Source organism: Aspergillus melleus, assembly GCF_016097325.1.
Source record: "Aspergillus melleus strain CBS 546.65 chromosome Unknown contig2, whole genome shotgun sequence".
Taxonomy (NCBI): Eukaryota; Fungi; Ascomycota; class Eurotiomycetes; order Eurotiales; family Aspergillaceae; genus Aspergillus; species Aspergillus melleus.
In genome coordinates this window covers 3397066-3412894 of record NW_025763371.1, presented here as the reverse complement: position 1 = coordinate 3412894, position 15829 = coordinate 3397066, and the positions used below count along the sequence as shown (strand labels likewise).

Sequence of the window (15829 nt, the reverse complement as noted above, 5' to 3'; positions counted from 1 at the left end):
GTCGTGACAGCGAGTCATCCGAAGGGGCGGAGTAATCACTACGAACCGATTAGCAATTGTACGGATACAACAGATAATCACGGTCATCATCCCGGGGAGCGGACTCGGACCTTATCTCGGAAATCGAATCATAAAAGTCCATGGCATCGGTATCAGAAGCATCCGAAGCATCTGACGCTAACACTGCCGCCGCCTCCACATCAGCTTGAAGCTGGGCTTCTGCTGCAGCATCGTCATCGTCGTCTTCGTTGTTGTCGTCGCTGTCGTCATATTCATCGCTGCTGCTGCCGCTGCTGCTACTACTGCTGCTGTCGTCCATACTTTCGTTCATACGTCCGTCTTCCTCGGCATGCTGGCTGTACTCACTGCCATTGACCCCATTAGTCAATACACCGTTCATCACAACACCGTTAACTCCAGTCGACAACGTACTGTTCACCCCATCCATCGCCACGCCACTCTCTCCATCCACCGGATAACAAACGCAACTCATCCCCTCCAACCGCATCCCATCATGAACAGCATCTCTCGCCATCCCACGCACCTCATCCTCATCCTCTCTCGGGTTCCGGACTTTCAAAATCGTGCCTGTCCTCGGACACTCGCTCAAACGACGATACAGGACGATTTGATCCTGCAGGAGATCATAATGAAGCAGTGCCAGGAGCACCGAGTTGGTCGTTATGTCGGCCTGCATGAGTCCCCCGATTGGGAAATGCACGTAATAGCGAAAAACGTCGTCGGCGTCGGGAGTTCCGTGGCGGGATTCGATCCAGAAGTCGGTTTGGGAGGTGGTTTCGACGAGGGTGCTGGCGGTGGAGGATACGGATGGGGAACGAGGTTGAGGAGGAGGGCGCGGAGGAGGAGGTTGGTTAACCCGTATATGACCGCGCGTGTTGCACATTGTGGTTGATTGTAATAGGGGTTATTGGAGAGGTATTCGAATGGGAAGATGGGGATGGGGGTGAACAGGAAGGATGAGACGTGCGAGGAGATTAGGGAGTGCGAAATGATGACGATGGAGGTGAAGAAGAAGAAGAAGAAGAAGAAGTATGAGACGTGCAGGGAAATTTGATCAAGTATGTATCTCCATTCTCTCTGGAGATATCATGAAGAACAACGTTCATATACTGAAAGTTCCGCGTACAGAACCTATCCTGTTAAGAATTGCCCTGATCTGGGCATATGCTAGACGGAGGTTTCCGGTCTGCAGTTCTAGACGCTGAATCTGTTCTGAACAAGGGAGAGAATGCATAGACGTTCCTGGTTATGATAATGTCATACTCTGGTGCTAGGTTGTTGAATATAGGTACCTGGGGGCACGGAGCGGACGCAAGATGAACGGAAGATACCGTTATCTCTACTAGTGTGTGCAGTTAAATTATCCAATTATTGGGGCTATGATAGCATTTCATACTAGTTTAATATCAATCAGTATCAAACCGACTAATCTAGATCTTGTACATCACAAATCTCCATTCATATTGTATACTCGTCACCGTATGTATGTGCCCATTGATAAATCAACAACACAGCCTTTCACCACACGTCCTCGACAAACCCTGAGTTCATAAACTACATAAAACATACCTTTATAACCAATCTCAACAGCTTTTAGGAAATTCAATCCTACCTACAGATAATATACACCCACTACTCCCTACTCCCTACAACCCTCGACCAAGTCACATGACTTTTCCACTAAAGCAGCGCCCACGCTAACCCGCAACCCGCACTCGGCAACGGCCAATCCTCATCCATACCTCGCCTTCAACTCTCTCTTCATTTCTCAATCTCCCATCCCGGGGAAAAGAAGAGAAATCACTAAACATATAAAAGAGAGGGAGGGGGAACAAATCATGTCTCCAAATGAATACGCCTCGGGCGGAGGCGGAAAACTCAAACTGAAAGGCTCCAAGGTCAGCGACGGCCGAGTAGACAAGAAAAAGAAGAAGGCCAAGAAGAGGGAGAAGCAGGAGGAAGGGAATGCGACCAAGGGGAACGGTGTCGGTGATGACGACAAGAAGCTGAGCGAGAATAACGACAACGAAGCTTCGGGCCAGGGGAGATCTTCTGACGAGGAGGTCAACGCGACAGCTCAAGCAGCAGCAGAGGGCGAGGATGGAGGAGGCGTGGTGGTGGGCAAGACGGAAGCGGAAAGGAAGTATGAGGATGCGAAGAAGAAGAGGGTATGTTTTATTTCTCTCTCTTTCTCTCTCTCTCATCTATTTCTTATGTTTCTATATTCTTCTATCTGGCCTTCTCTTCTTTATTCTGTTGTTTCAGTTCGACGTTCTGAAAAAAATTACTAAAAAAAGACCTAAACTCCTACAGCTCCAGGAACGGCTCAAACGCGAAGGCGTCAAAACACACAAAGAGCGAGTGGAAGAGCTAAACAAGTACCTGAGTCGACTGAGTGAACATCACGACATGTAAGTTTCCCCCCTGCCCACCCCATCCACTGCCCAGGATAACATAAACTACACTACACTGTATCTGTACGGAGTACGGAGTATTGTTATGGATGTTGTGGACATCTTTCAAACTGACGACATCAATGCAGGCCGAAGATCGGACCGGGTTAAACATAATAAGAATAATAAAAAAAAAAAACAGGAAGGGGGCATGGCCGTCTGTTGCCATGCATCACATCACATCATTTTCGGTCTTCTTGCCGAAACGAGGGGGAAGGGCTTGGTTGGGTTTCATTCATTGTTGGTTGGGATTTGGGAGTTTTTTTTCTGTTTCATTTTGTTCCGGTGCCATCCAGGCTCTAATTCTTCTTATTGTTATACTGTACAGTAGATTTATTCCATTTACATGGCTGGATTCTTACTGGACTTGTTTCATCTGAAGTAACGCTGCTTAAAATCCCTAGTAAATTCATACCAAGACTGAGACTAACACTGACTCCGTAACCAGGCAGCTAGTCTGGCCAGCATCATATGATACACGGCTACGCTCCGACAGCTCACTGGCTACGAGGATTTGCTGGCCAGCGGGAGACTCCTGCTCGTCGTACCTGTAGATTGCGGCCACGCTTTCTGAGGCCATGGTTGGACAATCCATGGCAGCAATTATGCAAGAGTATATACCTAAAAGCATTCGCTTATGTGACACGGGCAACGAAAAGTTGAGGCCGCTAATCTATTCAAATGTCTATGACTGGGCCAAAAATGAATATGGAAAATGAAATGGTATGTTGAGTTGAAATTAGAACAAAAGAAAAGGGGGAAATCCGTGGATCGTGTCTTCGCGAACAATGCCTTCAGACGCAACCGATCCGCGGAATCCATGCGAAAACTAATTCAAAACCGTAGTTAACAAAACTCCACAGGTAACAACGCCTGGCACTTGATCTTGAGCAATCCAAGATCAAGATTGTGAAATCGAATAAAAGCGGAGAAAAAAAATCCTGCCCAACCCCAAACATCAAAAAGGGTCATAAAGACCATGCGGCAGTTGCTAATGACGAAAAGATGAAGTGAATAAGCCGATTCCACGCGGTAACTGTTCAGACTCAAATCGGACACCGCGCTAAAAATTTATCAACCGGTTCGATGACCGAAAACCGCAAAATATCGTGAAGAAGTGAAATGTAATCAGATGCTGTACGAGAGCAATCCTCGGATCGGAGTGCACTCGTCTCATACACCCTTAATGACCTGGGTGCGTTCGTTGTTGAGCTTGTCGGCGTTGCGAGCGTGGGATTCCTTCTTGCAGTCTTCCAGACCGGTGCAGGAGTGGGCCTCGAGCATGCGATGCTTGGAGCAAAAATGGCCGTGGCAGAAGCTGCAGTCGCCGACGATGCGCTGGGCGGCTTCCTTGCACTCCTTGAAGTTGCAGCGGGGCTTACGGGGAGCCATGATGCAAGAGTGGCGAGTCGGAACGGAGGTGGTGTGGAGGAAGCGTCGGAACGGGGCCGATAAGCGCTGAGGATAACGAGCGAAGGGGCGAGTCGTCTGGTGGAAAACGAGCGAGAGCGACTCTTGTTGCCGGAATTGTTTTTGTTCAAAAGACGGGAAGATAGTCTTTATCGAAACAAATGATAGCGATCGCAGTCACGAGAGGTGCAGACCGAATGTTCAGTGGTTGCGGGTGACGTGGAAGGCCGAGAAGGGTGCGGTGGTTTAAGCCGAGGAAGGAATGGAGTGGAAGAGAGGTAGTTGGGGAGTAGGTAGATAAGGGAGGAAGAGGAGAGAGAAAGAGCAGGAGGCGATGAGGGCTTATATATACTGGGCGAAAGCGGAGACGAGAGAGATAGGGATGAGGAGAAAGGAGGTAGCGATGGATCGGGAACGGAGATCTCCAGGTGGAAAAAACGGAAGAACAAAGGGTGAGGCGGCAAAGGCGAAAGCAATGCAAAGTCAATTTATATGGAAGCCACGAGAGGATTCATGGATGACCGGCTGAGTCACGGCGGTCGTAGTACCACCTGCACCGCGCTGATCCGATGTCGTAGCAGTCGTAGGCGTCGACCCGACTAGTCACTGGTAGTGGAGGCAAATCGGGGGGGAGGTGGAGCCCGTCTTGAGCATTAAGAATTAGAATTGTATCCTAGGATGGATGAATTATGGACGTTGACTCCCTAACTCGGAGGAGGCAAATTCAAACGGACCGCGCGGATGGCCGTCAAGGGAATCTCTTCCACGGTACCTGGTTGAAGATCGGAAGAGAATTGAAGAGTTGAGAGAATCGAAGCTCTCACATTATTAATCTCCTTTAGACAGACGAGGCATCCAGGCCAACAAGGTTGTCGGCAACGCCCCTTTTCTAAGGCTTCCTTTTCCCTCCGCCTGCCTTTCCGGGTGTCGAACGACCTTTCCATTGGTTTGTCTATTCGATTTCTGCTTCTTTTAATTTTCTGATTATTTAATCATTATTAAGATGAAAAGAAAAATAGAAGAAAGAGAAATTAAACAAAAATAAAAAGGAAAATCACAACATAATCCCCACTCCAACCAGGCACCATCCGGTCTCTCTCAGTGTGGCCTTCAAGTCTGACTTGTCCGGTGCCCTACTCAGTGTACGCTATCGACCAACACAAACTCGCTGTCGTAGTATCCACCTGATATCCGTCAACTCATGATGCGCTGAGTACCTTAAGGCATCGAACTCTCTTCCAACGCAGCTTGATCAACCCTCGCATATCAGAGCTTACCAGGCCCAAATGATCGAACCCGGTCCTCAACTGAGCACACTGGGCATTGCAATGTTGGAAACACGCCCATCTGGCTGACTTTGACGAAGTCCTGAGCTGGACAGAAGCTGTCCGGGATATCCATTCATTCTCACCACACCACACTTTCTTAGTTCGGAAACCTGGTAGATAGGTATAGTGCCACGCGATGCAACGCAACGCAAACTTGAAGTACAGACAAAGCCGTTTTTTCCCTGCACCGAGCGAAGGATGTACACACTTACATGCCTACCTACCTACACCTACATATCGGCTAGAGGCGCCATGCAAGCATGAAGAACTTCCCGGAAGAGGTCCGTGGGGTAGTCACTAGTCAGTAAGGGAGGCAAATAACTGATACTCCGTACTATCTACGGAGTAATAATTATCTACACCGTAAGTTAGTCATTAACTGACTAACCTCGTCCGAATTGAATTTCGATCTCAAGAAAAAACCAAACTTTTCCCACTTCCCCTCAAGATCCAAGAAGTCAAATAAATTCGAAAGTCAAGGAAACTTCTACGAGAATTCCATTTGAAAATCCAAAAAACCTTCATCTCCAACTCCGACCCGGTTGAACCAGAAAAAGCCCAAAGCCAACTGAACCTGAACTTGCGGGTGCCACGATAAACGGCGACGAAAACGCCGGATCCGTTCAGGCCCCTTCCCCTCCCCTCCCTTTCCCTCTTGCCTCCACCAAACTCTCTACTGTGTACTCTTCTATCTTCATCCCGACTCCTCATCTTGGGCACGAATTCTTCATAGACACATCATCGGGTTCCTGCTCTATGGGCTTCCCGTCCCTCCACATGGTTTGATGGCTTGAAGGTACTCGATTCGAGTGACCTACTTAGTTTTATGATTATAACTACGAGTTTAGACATCGCTGAAGTAATATCCGGACAGAATAAACGAAATCCATCACCTCAAAACCAGCAGTAAAAAGAGGTCGAGTTAGCAGAGATAAAACACCTCTTCTCATAAAAGTACATATCTACTATCTACTACTATCCACCTACTATCTACAATCTCACCCAACATGTGAAAGCCCAAGCCCCGCCAGACTCGCACGAATTTAATCTCCAAACCCTCCTACGCGAGGCGAGGCAGGACAGGAACAGAACAAGACAGACAAGAGACAAGACGCGATAAGACAAGGCAGGCAAGTCGATCATTTCCTCACGACCGGTTGGGATCATGCAAGGCAGGGGTGAACGGACACTTCATCCTTGGACCCAGAAGAGGCGACCCCGACGCTGGCCTCCGTGGGGATTTGAATATACTTATGCGTATGTGATTGGGTCTGGGGATTTTGCTGGGTAGGGATTCGCTATGGCGTAATTGGCTAATTCCGTAGATAGTGAATAGTAGCGATGGAGTGAATCGTGATGGGCGGCGGGATATCTCTGCCTTGCCAGCGAAGTGAATTACTGTTGAGGGGTTTAATTAACTAGTAGTAAGCCAAGTAGCTAGTACTAACTAGACTGACTAGTGGCATTGTACCCCGTACTTACGACCGGAATGCTCGTTATCATGTCCGTCGCGAACTTTTCTCAATTTCCTTGGTTGACGGCGACATGCATGAAATAAAAATAATCAAGATAGAACCCCCCGGGTTATCAGACAGCAAAATGGAAACGCAAAATCCGTTGTAGAAAACGCCATGTGCCAATCGCAACGCACCAGATCGCCCGTGAACCACCAGCTAAGAAGAAAGCAAATATGAAATAATCGAATCAAACCCCCATTTCCTTCTCCTTCCCAGCGTCGGGGTCCAGGTAGGTCTCTTTCTCGGCCGCCTCGTACTCCGCTACGAGGTCCATCACTACGGCTCGCGCCTCGTCGAACTCGCCCAGTCCGTCGGTGAACGGGCTCTCCTTCTTGTACTGTTCCAGGAAAGCGTTTCGCTTCCGCAGGCGGTCGTACTGCTGGACGATCCGCTTGAACAACGTTGCGACCGACGTGTGGTTCGCCAGCATCAGTCCGCTGACCCGATGCGTGTTCTGCATGTACGGCGATTTCTTGGTCAGGGCAACTTGGATGCTGGCGGGGCCCCAAGGGATGAACGACGCCAATCGCCGCTCGCGAATCCGCAGCAGGGATTTATGCACGTCGGTGGGATCGGCTTCACCCTGGATGATGTTGAGGATACTCATGTAGCAACTGGATTTCGTCGGGTTGATAGAGACCATGCGGTTCTTGGGCTGCAGCAGACGTCGCATGACATCCAATACTGTCGTCTTTCGGACCGTTTTGGCCTGCTCGATGTTGTCGCCCGTGAACGGCGTGTAGGAGGTGATCAAGAAGTGGCTGCGAGGCGTCGGGATGAGGGAAGCGATGATGCCGACGAGGTCATTGTGCATGTACCCGGGATAACGGAGGGTGGTGGTGGAGGCGGACATGACGGTAGAAACCTGTTGGCCGACAATTTAGCAACGAAAGACCTACAAGCTGCAGCAAGCAAGCAATACTCACCAGTTGGTTCGTCTGTTGGAATGAAGGCTCCTGCACGTGAAGTCTGTCCGCAACAATTCTCGAGAGTGCCCCGTTATCTAAAACCACCTAGAGCCACAATTTTAGCTTCCTCAAAATATCACCGAAACGGTATTGGGTTCTTACCACGGAGTCGGCGTTCTGCGTCAACCTTCTCATCGCAAGCAAACTGTTATACGGGTTCACCACGACATCTGCCGACTGGGTATCCGGGAACACGGAGTATGTCTGGATCAGCTTCTTCGGAAATCGGTCGTTCATCCGCTCCAGAATGAAACTACCCAGTCCAGAACCGGTACCGCCTGCAATGGAATGTAGAAACATGAATCCCTGTGCCTAGTCAGCGGAGACCGATCAAATCCTTGCCCGATATATCCCTACCTCCAGCGAGTCACTACCGTCCGCTTCACGGTCAATCATGTCGAAGATTTCCTCTTGCACCACTTCACCGGCAGCGTAGCCCGCACCCCAGTTGTTTCCCGCGCCAATTCCTTGTTGTCCGATGAAGAAGTTTTCGGGGTTGTAGATGTTCTTGTAAGGACCGGATTGGATACCGTGGAGGACCTGGGTTCCGCAATCTCAGCATGTCGTTCGTTCGAAGGAATATGGGGTTCATCTCATACCCTAGGTTCTAGGTCTAGCAAGATCGCTCGGGGAATGTATCGCGTATCGTCACTCTAAACCAGACGGATCAGTATATCTCTCTCCCTAGAGCCAGAGGCCGCAGAAACATGCAACGCAACCCGGGTCGGTACGTACCTGGTAGAAGAAGACATCTTTGCGATCGCCGCCCTCCGTCGCGAACTCCTCCAAGTTTCCATCCTGACTGATTCCATGTTCCTGGCAAAGCTGCTGCCAGAATTGGCCACCGACTGCAAATACCGTATATTAGCAACATCAATCTCGAATACATGCTGCTTCGAGAGGGCTAGGGAAAAGCGCGAGGGCATTCGTACCATTGTTGCCGCACTGGCCGGCTTGGATCGTGATTATTTCTCTGCAGCGCGGACAATTGTCAGTGATCCATAGTTCGCATATCAAGGGAGTCGGCCTGAAGGATCGAAGGAGTGGCACATACCTAGGCATCTTGGGGAGGCCGCTGGGAGTAGTCGATGGTTGACGGCCCACGCGTAGCGCGCCGCGGGGAAACTTGAATTGGGAGCTGATGATGTGGTTGCCTCAGGCGCCAACAGCTTATCTACTCCGACGCACGATATTGTTCTTATGGGATGGGTTGTTTTTAATATGACAGAAGGGAGGTGATGGAAGGGTCCTTTTTCTTTTTACTGAATTGGATATTAAATTTGACTGAGTTTGGCGCCTTGGGCACCACCAATGGATACTGCCGCGTAAACAAGGCATTAATTACCTACACCTTCCTAACCATATGGATTGGTTTATTGACTTCTGAATAAAATATATTATTTGATGTATTATAATGCTTTGAGGGGTCTTTACTGTTCAGGATCTTGTCTAGTACCATACATATCTTTTCGTAATGGATTGCCTCTCGATCAAAATCCCGCCTTGCACGCCGTTACCAGCAGCCCAGCACCGGCAACCACGCCGTCAACAATTCGAACCTGCTTCGCTTGTTTCGGTCCGTAGGCCTTGATGCAGCCTTCTCGCACCGCTTCCTCCATACCTGCCATGCCCGCACATCCCATACAAATCGCAGTCAATGGGTCGGGCGTACTCTTGATGAGCTTTTCGGTAGCCTCGCTGATTCTCCGCTTCACTTCCGCAGGAGGTGTGGTATGTAGTTCAACAGCCGTAAGTCCCGTCGTTTCTACGCCGGCGAAACGGCGGGTCGGGTTTGCGCCATCCCCGGAACGGACGAGCATTTCAGCAACCGCCTTGCCAAGTTCATCCTTCCAGACACTCCCTGTGGAGATAATCCCGAATGTGTCCTGCGCCTGGGTCTTGCCATATCCCTGATCGTCGAGGAGATGAAAAGAACTAATCAAAGACAGCGACGTGACAACACTTGCTTCGAAGATGCCGGTCACACATTTCCTCGTCGCTGCGGGTTCCGTGGCACCCCCTAGAGCGCTATCTTCCAGATTGGTAATTGCCTTTTTCAGCATACCCACAAGAGGATGAGCGGAGTAGCACGCCACAAGAAAGGCGTCATATTTGGGTATCAATGGTTCCACGAAGGGCATGCAGTGCAACGCGGATTTCGCCGAATCCTCCCCAGAGTTGATACTGGGTACGCCCTCGATTGTTCTACCATCGGGAAGGGTGACTGATTCCGACGGTGCTGTGAAGTAGTCGAACTGGATGTCCGAAAAGGCGAGGTTTTCCACGATAGGGCTTAACGCATCCGTCATGTGTGTCGAAGTGTTCGGGTTGATGACTAGGATCGCGAACCGTCTGTTAGTGGTGGAAGCCATGGTGGAGCAACGTGATCGGCAACATGAACGATCGCGGACTGTTGGAGGAATCGAAATCGGGGATGATAGATGGCTGTTGACAACGGTGGATTTTAGCGAATCGCTAGTAGGGAAGGAAGCGGGTGGGTGTTAGCTCGCAGAAGAGCAGCGGCGGCGCACTGCATACTGACGGACAGCGACTATTCTTGGACAGCGGGTCAGCTGTATGAGGGGTCAGGAATGCAAGAACTCAAAATGTAAGGGTGGTACTCCGAAACCCTTCCTCATCGAGCTACTCGATGCGGAACGGATACGAGGAGAGAAGAAGAAGGAAGCGCGCGTCGGCAGTTGATGGAAAGGAAAGCGGGGAAGATCACATCAGCCCGTGCTTATCTCCAACATCCCACTTTGAAGTCTACCCCGTAATACAACGCCATTCCTCAACACGCATCAAGAAATCTGTGAGAGTTTTGTGAGAGGGCTTCATCCTTTATCGGAAACTATCTCATCCAATTGAGGTAACACCTTAACCTTCATAGATCTCATCCATCTTCATGACTCCTGGCCTGACGTGATCTCCGCATCTCCCCCACTCTAGTACTCCCAGCACCCCGAATCCTTGAACGCGCCGATCCTTCAAAATGCCTTTGGTAGCACAGAATACCACGCCGAGGGTGATCCTTGGTCTTATGACATTCGGACCCGACGAGTCGAAGGGGGCCCGGATCACGTCTCTGGACGAATACAACAAGTGCCTGGATTACTTCCAGCAGCAGGGATTCAACGAGGTCGACACCGCAAGGATCTATGTGGACGGACTCCAGGAAGCTTTTACTGCCCAGGCGAATTGGAAGGAGCGTGGTCTAACGTTGGCCACCAAGTGGTACCCCAGAAACCACGGGGATCACAAGCCCAATGTTCTACGAGAAAATCTAGAGCGCTCTCTGAAAGAGTTGGGCACCAACCAGGTCGACATCTTCTATCTGCATGCTCCGGATCGGTCTGTCCCTTTTGCAGAGACCTTGGAAGCCGTCAATGAGCTGCATAAGGAGGGCAAGTTTGTGCAATTGGGTCTTAGCAACTACACGGCGTTTGAGGTTGCGGAGATCGCCACTCTTTGCAGCGAGAGGGGATGGGTGCGCCCAACTATTTATCAGGCCATGTACAATGCCATTAGTAAGTTTCTTCTGAGCCCGGGGCCCGAAAGGGTTAGCACTGGATCTAACTGTGGAATCTGTAGCTCGGTCCATCGAGACTGAGCTGGTCCATGCCTGCAGGCGGTACGGCATCGACATCGTGATTTACAACCCACTCGCCGGCGGGATCTTCTCTGGCAAGTACAAGACCAATGAAATCCCCGAAGAGGGCCGGTATGGCGCCAAGTCTGTCATTGGGGAGCTGTACCGTAAGCGTTATTTCCAGGACGCAACGTTTGACGCCCTGCGCGTCATCGCACCCGTTGTCGAAAAGCACGGGTTGACATTGCTGGAGACTGCCTTTCGTTGGCTTCACCACCACTCGGCGCTCAACATGACAGGGAATGGCCGGGACGGAATTGTTATTGGCGTGAGTAATTTTGCGCAGTTAGAGGCCAACCTGAAGGACATTCAGAAAGGCCCGCTCCCGGAAGAGGTTGTCGAGGCTTTGGACCAGGCTTGGTTGATCACAAAAGCCACCACTCCCAATTATTGGCATCTTGACCTGAAGTACACTTATGATACCAAGGCATTGTTCCACGGCAAGTCGAGCGCTTAAGGTTGTGACGCAATTATGTCAAGTAAACGAATGACCTTGAAGAATACATATTTATCATTGAAATACAAGCTCAGAAAGAAGAAACTTATGAAACTTTGCCGCAAATTCAAAGCAAACATGGCGTACTCTCCTTCGCACTTCCAGCCGTCTTTTCGCCTAATTTCTTCCATATATCGTTCCCAACTCGACAGCAGGATAGTATTAGGAAAAGCATTGAAGCTTACTGGATGTGCCATGGGCTTCAATCCAGCCACACTCAAACCGCACTAGGTGTAGTATGAGCTGCGCTGTATAGCCCATTGTACCACCCAGCTTGAATACGTTCTATGGATCCCGAGATATTACAGGCCCGGTCCCTGCTTCCCTGTATATAGTTATAGCCAGATGTAACTTTCTCTCTTCTTCCATGAGATTGTTGGGGAGAATCTTGATATCAAGACGGTGAGGTATTCACGTTTCAAGTCTCTGTTCTCCAAGAGCCCCACTCTATACGATCCAGTGGAGAGTGAAGAGGAGACAGAGTTGATGCTTGAGTCGACATCAGGGATTAAAACCCACCATGAAGGACTCAACGCGACGTTATCCAAGTGTCTTTACTGCGGATAAATGTCACCCTCCTCGGTATCACGGCGATGTTTTTCTTTGGGTCTCTTACGAAAATGGGGTACCACGACACGACCACCCCTCTGAGGGACTTCATATCGATGCCCTGTAGGTGGTGAAGAATTTAATCGAAAGCATGCAGGTGATAAATGGCCTGTATAGCGCCAGCCATGGACGATGCCGACATCTCATTTTCCACACTATGGATAGATGGCATTTCCCTTACAATGAACCATATTCCGACAAAAGCCAGCCTTGCAGTCGACATTGCTTGGTCCAAACTCGCCGATACGAGGCCAATTCCTCTGACGCGGGAAGATATATTGGCGATTGGGAAAGACCCAGGGAAGTCGGTTAGACTGGGGCCAGAGTTCGGACTGGGCCCAGATTTATACGCAGGCCGGAGTGATGTATTTTACCAACTGCCTTGCTTGAATGCTCTGCGACAAGAGGCATACTTCGAGCAGTACCATCACAACACGTACCCAGGCGGATATAACCAAAGCACCAAGAAGCATCGAGCTCGTCTGTCACATTGCATCCATATCATTCAGCACAATATCCTATGCCACGCAAACACGGATAGTCTCACACATCTGGATAGATGCTGTCGATCATCCTTGGCCGACTTCAACATCCCGCATAGGTGTTGAGACTATCGGGCGTTGATGGACTGGCAGAATCATCATGCCGTGGACGAAGGGCTGTTTGTTACGATGAGGAGGCCAGAGGATCAGGAGCCTCGCCGGACGAGCAGTGATTTCAAGAAGATTGTCAATCTGGAAATTTATAGTCATCTTGAAGATATCGTGGATGATGGGGACGTTGCATAGGATTGCGAAAGGATGGCCTTCTATACAAAGCAATGCTACCTTTTCTGTTGTGTATTGTTTATGTGGCGTAGATATGGGGCATTTCTTCATCAATTCCTCGATGGTCTAACGGTCATGATTTCCGCTTGTCACTCAACAGAGAACGAGCGCGGGAGACCTGGGTTCGACTCCCAGTCGGGGAGATTTCCTTTTTATCTTTCGATTTTTTTGTTTGGTGTATGTGTAGAAGTGTGGTGGATATGGAAATGAATGATATTTGTTGGACCTTTCCCGTCTCTGATAGTCCTGTACTCTGTACACAATCGTAAAAATTATGCCCCGGTGTCAATTACTCGAGTCCCTGCCACACCGCCTTCCAGGCCCCTTATTGCAAAGTTGGCAAAACTAAAAGGCGGTACTGCGGGCGGTAAGTCAGTGGACCAACCAACATGTTTTGCCAGATGGTGGCTGCGGTCTGCCGTAGTCTCGGAGTGGCTGACATGGCCGCGAGCTGCTTCCGAACGGACAAGACGGCACCCTCAACAGCTCTACACTCAACGATAACCCTTGTCGCGAGTGATTGCGACATCTTCCTTTCCGAGAGCCTGCTACCTTACTTTTTCCTAAACCTTCTCTAATTGATTATCGCCCGATCACGACTCTTGCAGCTTCTTTGTTCACCCCCAGGTTCTCCAGATCATCTTTCATCATGGCGGACAGCGAGTTCGCGCCCAAGTTCTCTCCCTTCTTCTCGTTTGTGAGTATTCTTTGGTCAGGTTATTTCACTTCATCGAAAACATGCTGATGAGACAAACCAGGCGGGTATCGCAGCTGCAGTATGTTCCTCCGACGAACCCTCAACTCTAACGATAACGCTAACCGTCTCTCGAAGATGATCTTCGGGAGTATGTCTTTCCCCTACCTCGCCTGAGCTTGATAATGGTCCCCGACTCATAATGAAACAGCGATGGGAGCCGCATATGGAACGGCAAAGGCTGGAATTGCCATTTCGGGTGTTGGAACATTCAGACCGGATCTGATCATGAAGGCATGACCTGACCGAGATAATACGACTTACGTTCCCTACTAACTGGGTCAGTCTTTGATTCCTGTGATTATGTCCGGTATCATTGCGGTGTACGGTCTGGTTGTTGCCGTCGTTATCCACGGTGATTTGGATCGGGACCATAGTCAGGCTCTGTACACGTATGTTCAGCTCCATAATATGCCCAACCGTCCCTATTTTGCCGTGCTGACGATTCATCCAGCGGATTTATGCATCTTGGGGCAGGGCTGTCTGTTGGATTTACCGGGCTAGCCGCTGGATACGCCATTGGAATCATTGGAGATGCGGTAAGCCCTACTTCTAATGCAAGATCCTTGGCTTTTTGGCACTAATAATTTGCGTAGGGTGTGCGCGCATATATGCAGCAATCTCGTGTCTACGTAGGAATGATTCTCATTCTTATCTTTGCTGAAGTTCTTGGGCTCTACGGGTATGGTTTCATTCTGTGACAGTTCACCAGACAAGGAATTGCTGACGCTAGCTAGCCTGATTGTTGGTTTGATTCTCAACTCGAAGTCCAGGGCTTAATCCTAGTGGCTTGGCACATTTGGTTGATTAACATGCTAGATGTGAGTTGAACTCACTTCTTCGGATGTCGAGATTGTACCATCAAATATCTACCCTTCTATTGTATATCCTGTCAAGGAGCTGGCCGCGAAAACAGATAGCCTGGGTTAATTTCGACCAGCTAAGCTTTTAGGCCGAGACTCTGTCATCATCCACTCATGACTGGGGACTATCAATGCTAGTACGAGGAAAGAGGCCTCCCGCTGAACCACGGAATACGGGATTTGTATGATTTTATAGTCAAGGCGCAGGTATTGCTCGTATGCCATCTAGATAAACCCCCTTCTCAAATATAACGAGATATCACCACGTCTGTTTCGGGGTTCATCATGGAACGAGGCCGACAGAATTCAGTTGCGTCGGAGAGTTTCCCTTTTGCCCCAACAATTGAGTAACCATTCTTGCTTTTTTCGACCAAGGAGGAGTAGGCCAGTCTGGAAGATCATCAAGACTTGAACCTCTTTTAGTGTGACTGGAGCTTGGCCTTCTATTTTGCGTGTATACCCGACAACTGGATTGGCCTGCGGTCTGAAATCCAGTCACGAATTACCATCCGGTGACCGAATAATGTTTCTCTGGGGCTAGTGCTTATGGTCAGCAGTATTATCCGCATCAATATCCCCTCACGCCAGGATAATCTACGCCAAGGCTACGGGGGACACGGCACATCTATAAGCAGACCTTCTATTACATTACAGTCCTGTTCTTTGACCTATGGTAGGTGACTTGGCCTCTCGAACGTGGCAAGACTTGCTTGCTTGTAACCCATTGGGATCTTCTGCCAGCCGCGTGAAGATGGCTATTCCGCTAAGGTACTCGTTGCGTTCCACATCCTCCGATTGGCATTGGTCTTGAGGCTCTGCGGGCGGAACGAATGAGGACTTGTTGTTATGAACCAACCTGAAGGGATGTAAGTATCTTCTGACACAAATTCAAGCGAGAAACACACCACCATCGACGCTGTGTAACGGCAAGCAA

General features: G+C 49.6%; 7 protein-coding genes and 1 non-coding gene across 8 annotated transcripts; 4 read left to right on the top strand and 4 right to left on the bottom strand.

The window, feature by feature from the left end:
- Positions 1-49: 49 nt before the first annotated feature.
- On the bottom strand, positions 50-904 carry LDX57_004014 (uncharacterized protein; the record flags this gene model as incomplete). The annotated part of the gene is made up of 1 exon (XM_046085662.1): positions 50-904. One exon carries the CDS (start codon positions 902-904, stop codon positions 50-52), a length of 855 nt encoding a protein of 284 aa, XP_045941625.1.
- A 955-nt stretch (positions 905-1859) lies between these two features.
- LDX57_004013 (uncharacterized protein) lies at positions 1860-2585 on the top strand (the record flags this gene model as incomplete). Its single annotated transcript, XM_046085661.1, has 3 exons — positions 1860-2189; positions 2335-2432; positions 2564-2585. 3 exons carry the CDS (start codon positions 1860-1862, stop codon positions 2583-2585), a joined length of 450 nt encoding a protein of 149 aa, XP_045941624.1.
- A 1062-nt stretch (positions 2586-3647) lies between these two features.
- On the bottom strand, positions 3648-3866 carry LDX57_004012 (uncharacterized protein; the record flags this gene model as incomplete). Its single annotated transcript, XM_046085660.1, has 1 exon — positions 3648-3866. The coding sequence occupies one exon, from the start codon at positions 3864-3866 to the stop codon at positions 3648-3650; it is 219 nt and encodes a 72-aa protein (XP_045941623.1).
- A 3050-nt stretch (positions 3867-6916) lies between these two features.
- TUB4 (gamma-tubulin mipA) lies at positions 6917-8759 on the bottom strand (the record flags this gene model as incomplete). Its single annotated transcript, XM_046085659.1, has 8 exons — positions 6917-7594; positions 7656-7742; positions 7800-8003; positions 8055-8237; positions 8297-8350; positions 8433-8545; positions 8630-8670; positions 8752-8759. 8 exons carry the CDS (start codon positions 8757-8759, stop codon positions 6917-6919), a joined length of 1368 nt encoding a protein of 455 aa, XP_045941622.1.
- A 325-nt stretch (positions 8760-9084) lies between these two features.
- On the bottom strand, positions 9085-10404 carry LDX57_004010 (aspartate/glutamate racemase family protein). The gene has a single exon (XM_046085658.1). The coding sequence runs from the start codon at positions 10067-10069 to the stop codon at positions 9188-9190; it is 882 nt and encodes a 293-aa protein (XP_045941621.1). The 5' UTR covers positions 10070-10404; the 3' UTR covers positions 9085-9187.
- LDX57_004009 (aldo/keto reductase family protein) lies at positions 10405-11903 on the top strand. The gene is made up of 2 exons (XM_046085657.1): positions 10405-11224; positions 11289-11903. Exons 1-2 carry the CDS (start codon positions 10690-10692, stop codon positions 11801-11803), a joined length of 1050 nt encoding a protein of 349 aa, XP_045941620.1. The 5' UTR covers positions 10405-10689; the 3' UTR covers positions 11804-11903.
- Positions 11904-13333: 1430 nt separating this feature from the next.
- Positions 13334-13421, top strand: LDX57_004008. Its single transcript has one exon. It is a non-coding gene; the product is annotated as a tRNA-Asp (tRNA).
- A 330-nt stretch (positions 13422-13751) lies between these two features.
- VMA11 (V-type proton ATPase proteolipid subunit) lies at positions 13752-15231 on the top strand. Its single transcript, XM_046085656.1, has 8 exons — positions 13752-13975; positions 14037-14054; positions 14111-14123; positions 14184-14266; positions 14318-14424; positions 14487-14571; positions 14629-14714; positions 14770-15231. Exons 1-8 carry the CDS (start codon positions 13928-13930, stop codon positions 14810-14812), a joined length of 483 nt encoding a protein of 160 aa, XP_045941619.1. The 5' UTR covers positions 13752-13927; the 3' UTR covers positions 14813-15231.
- The last annotated feature ends 598 nt before the right edge of the window (positions 15232-15829 follow it).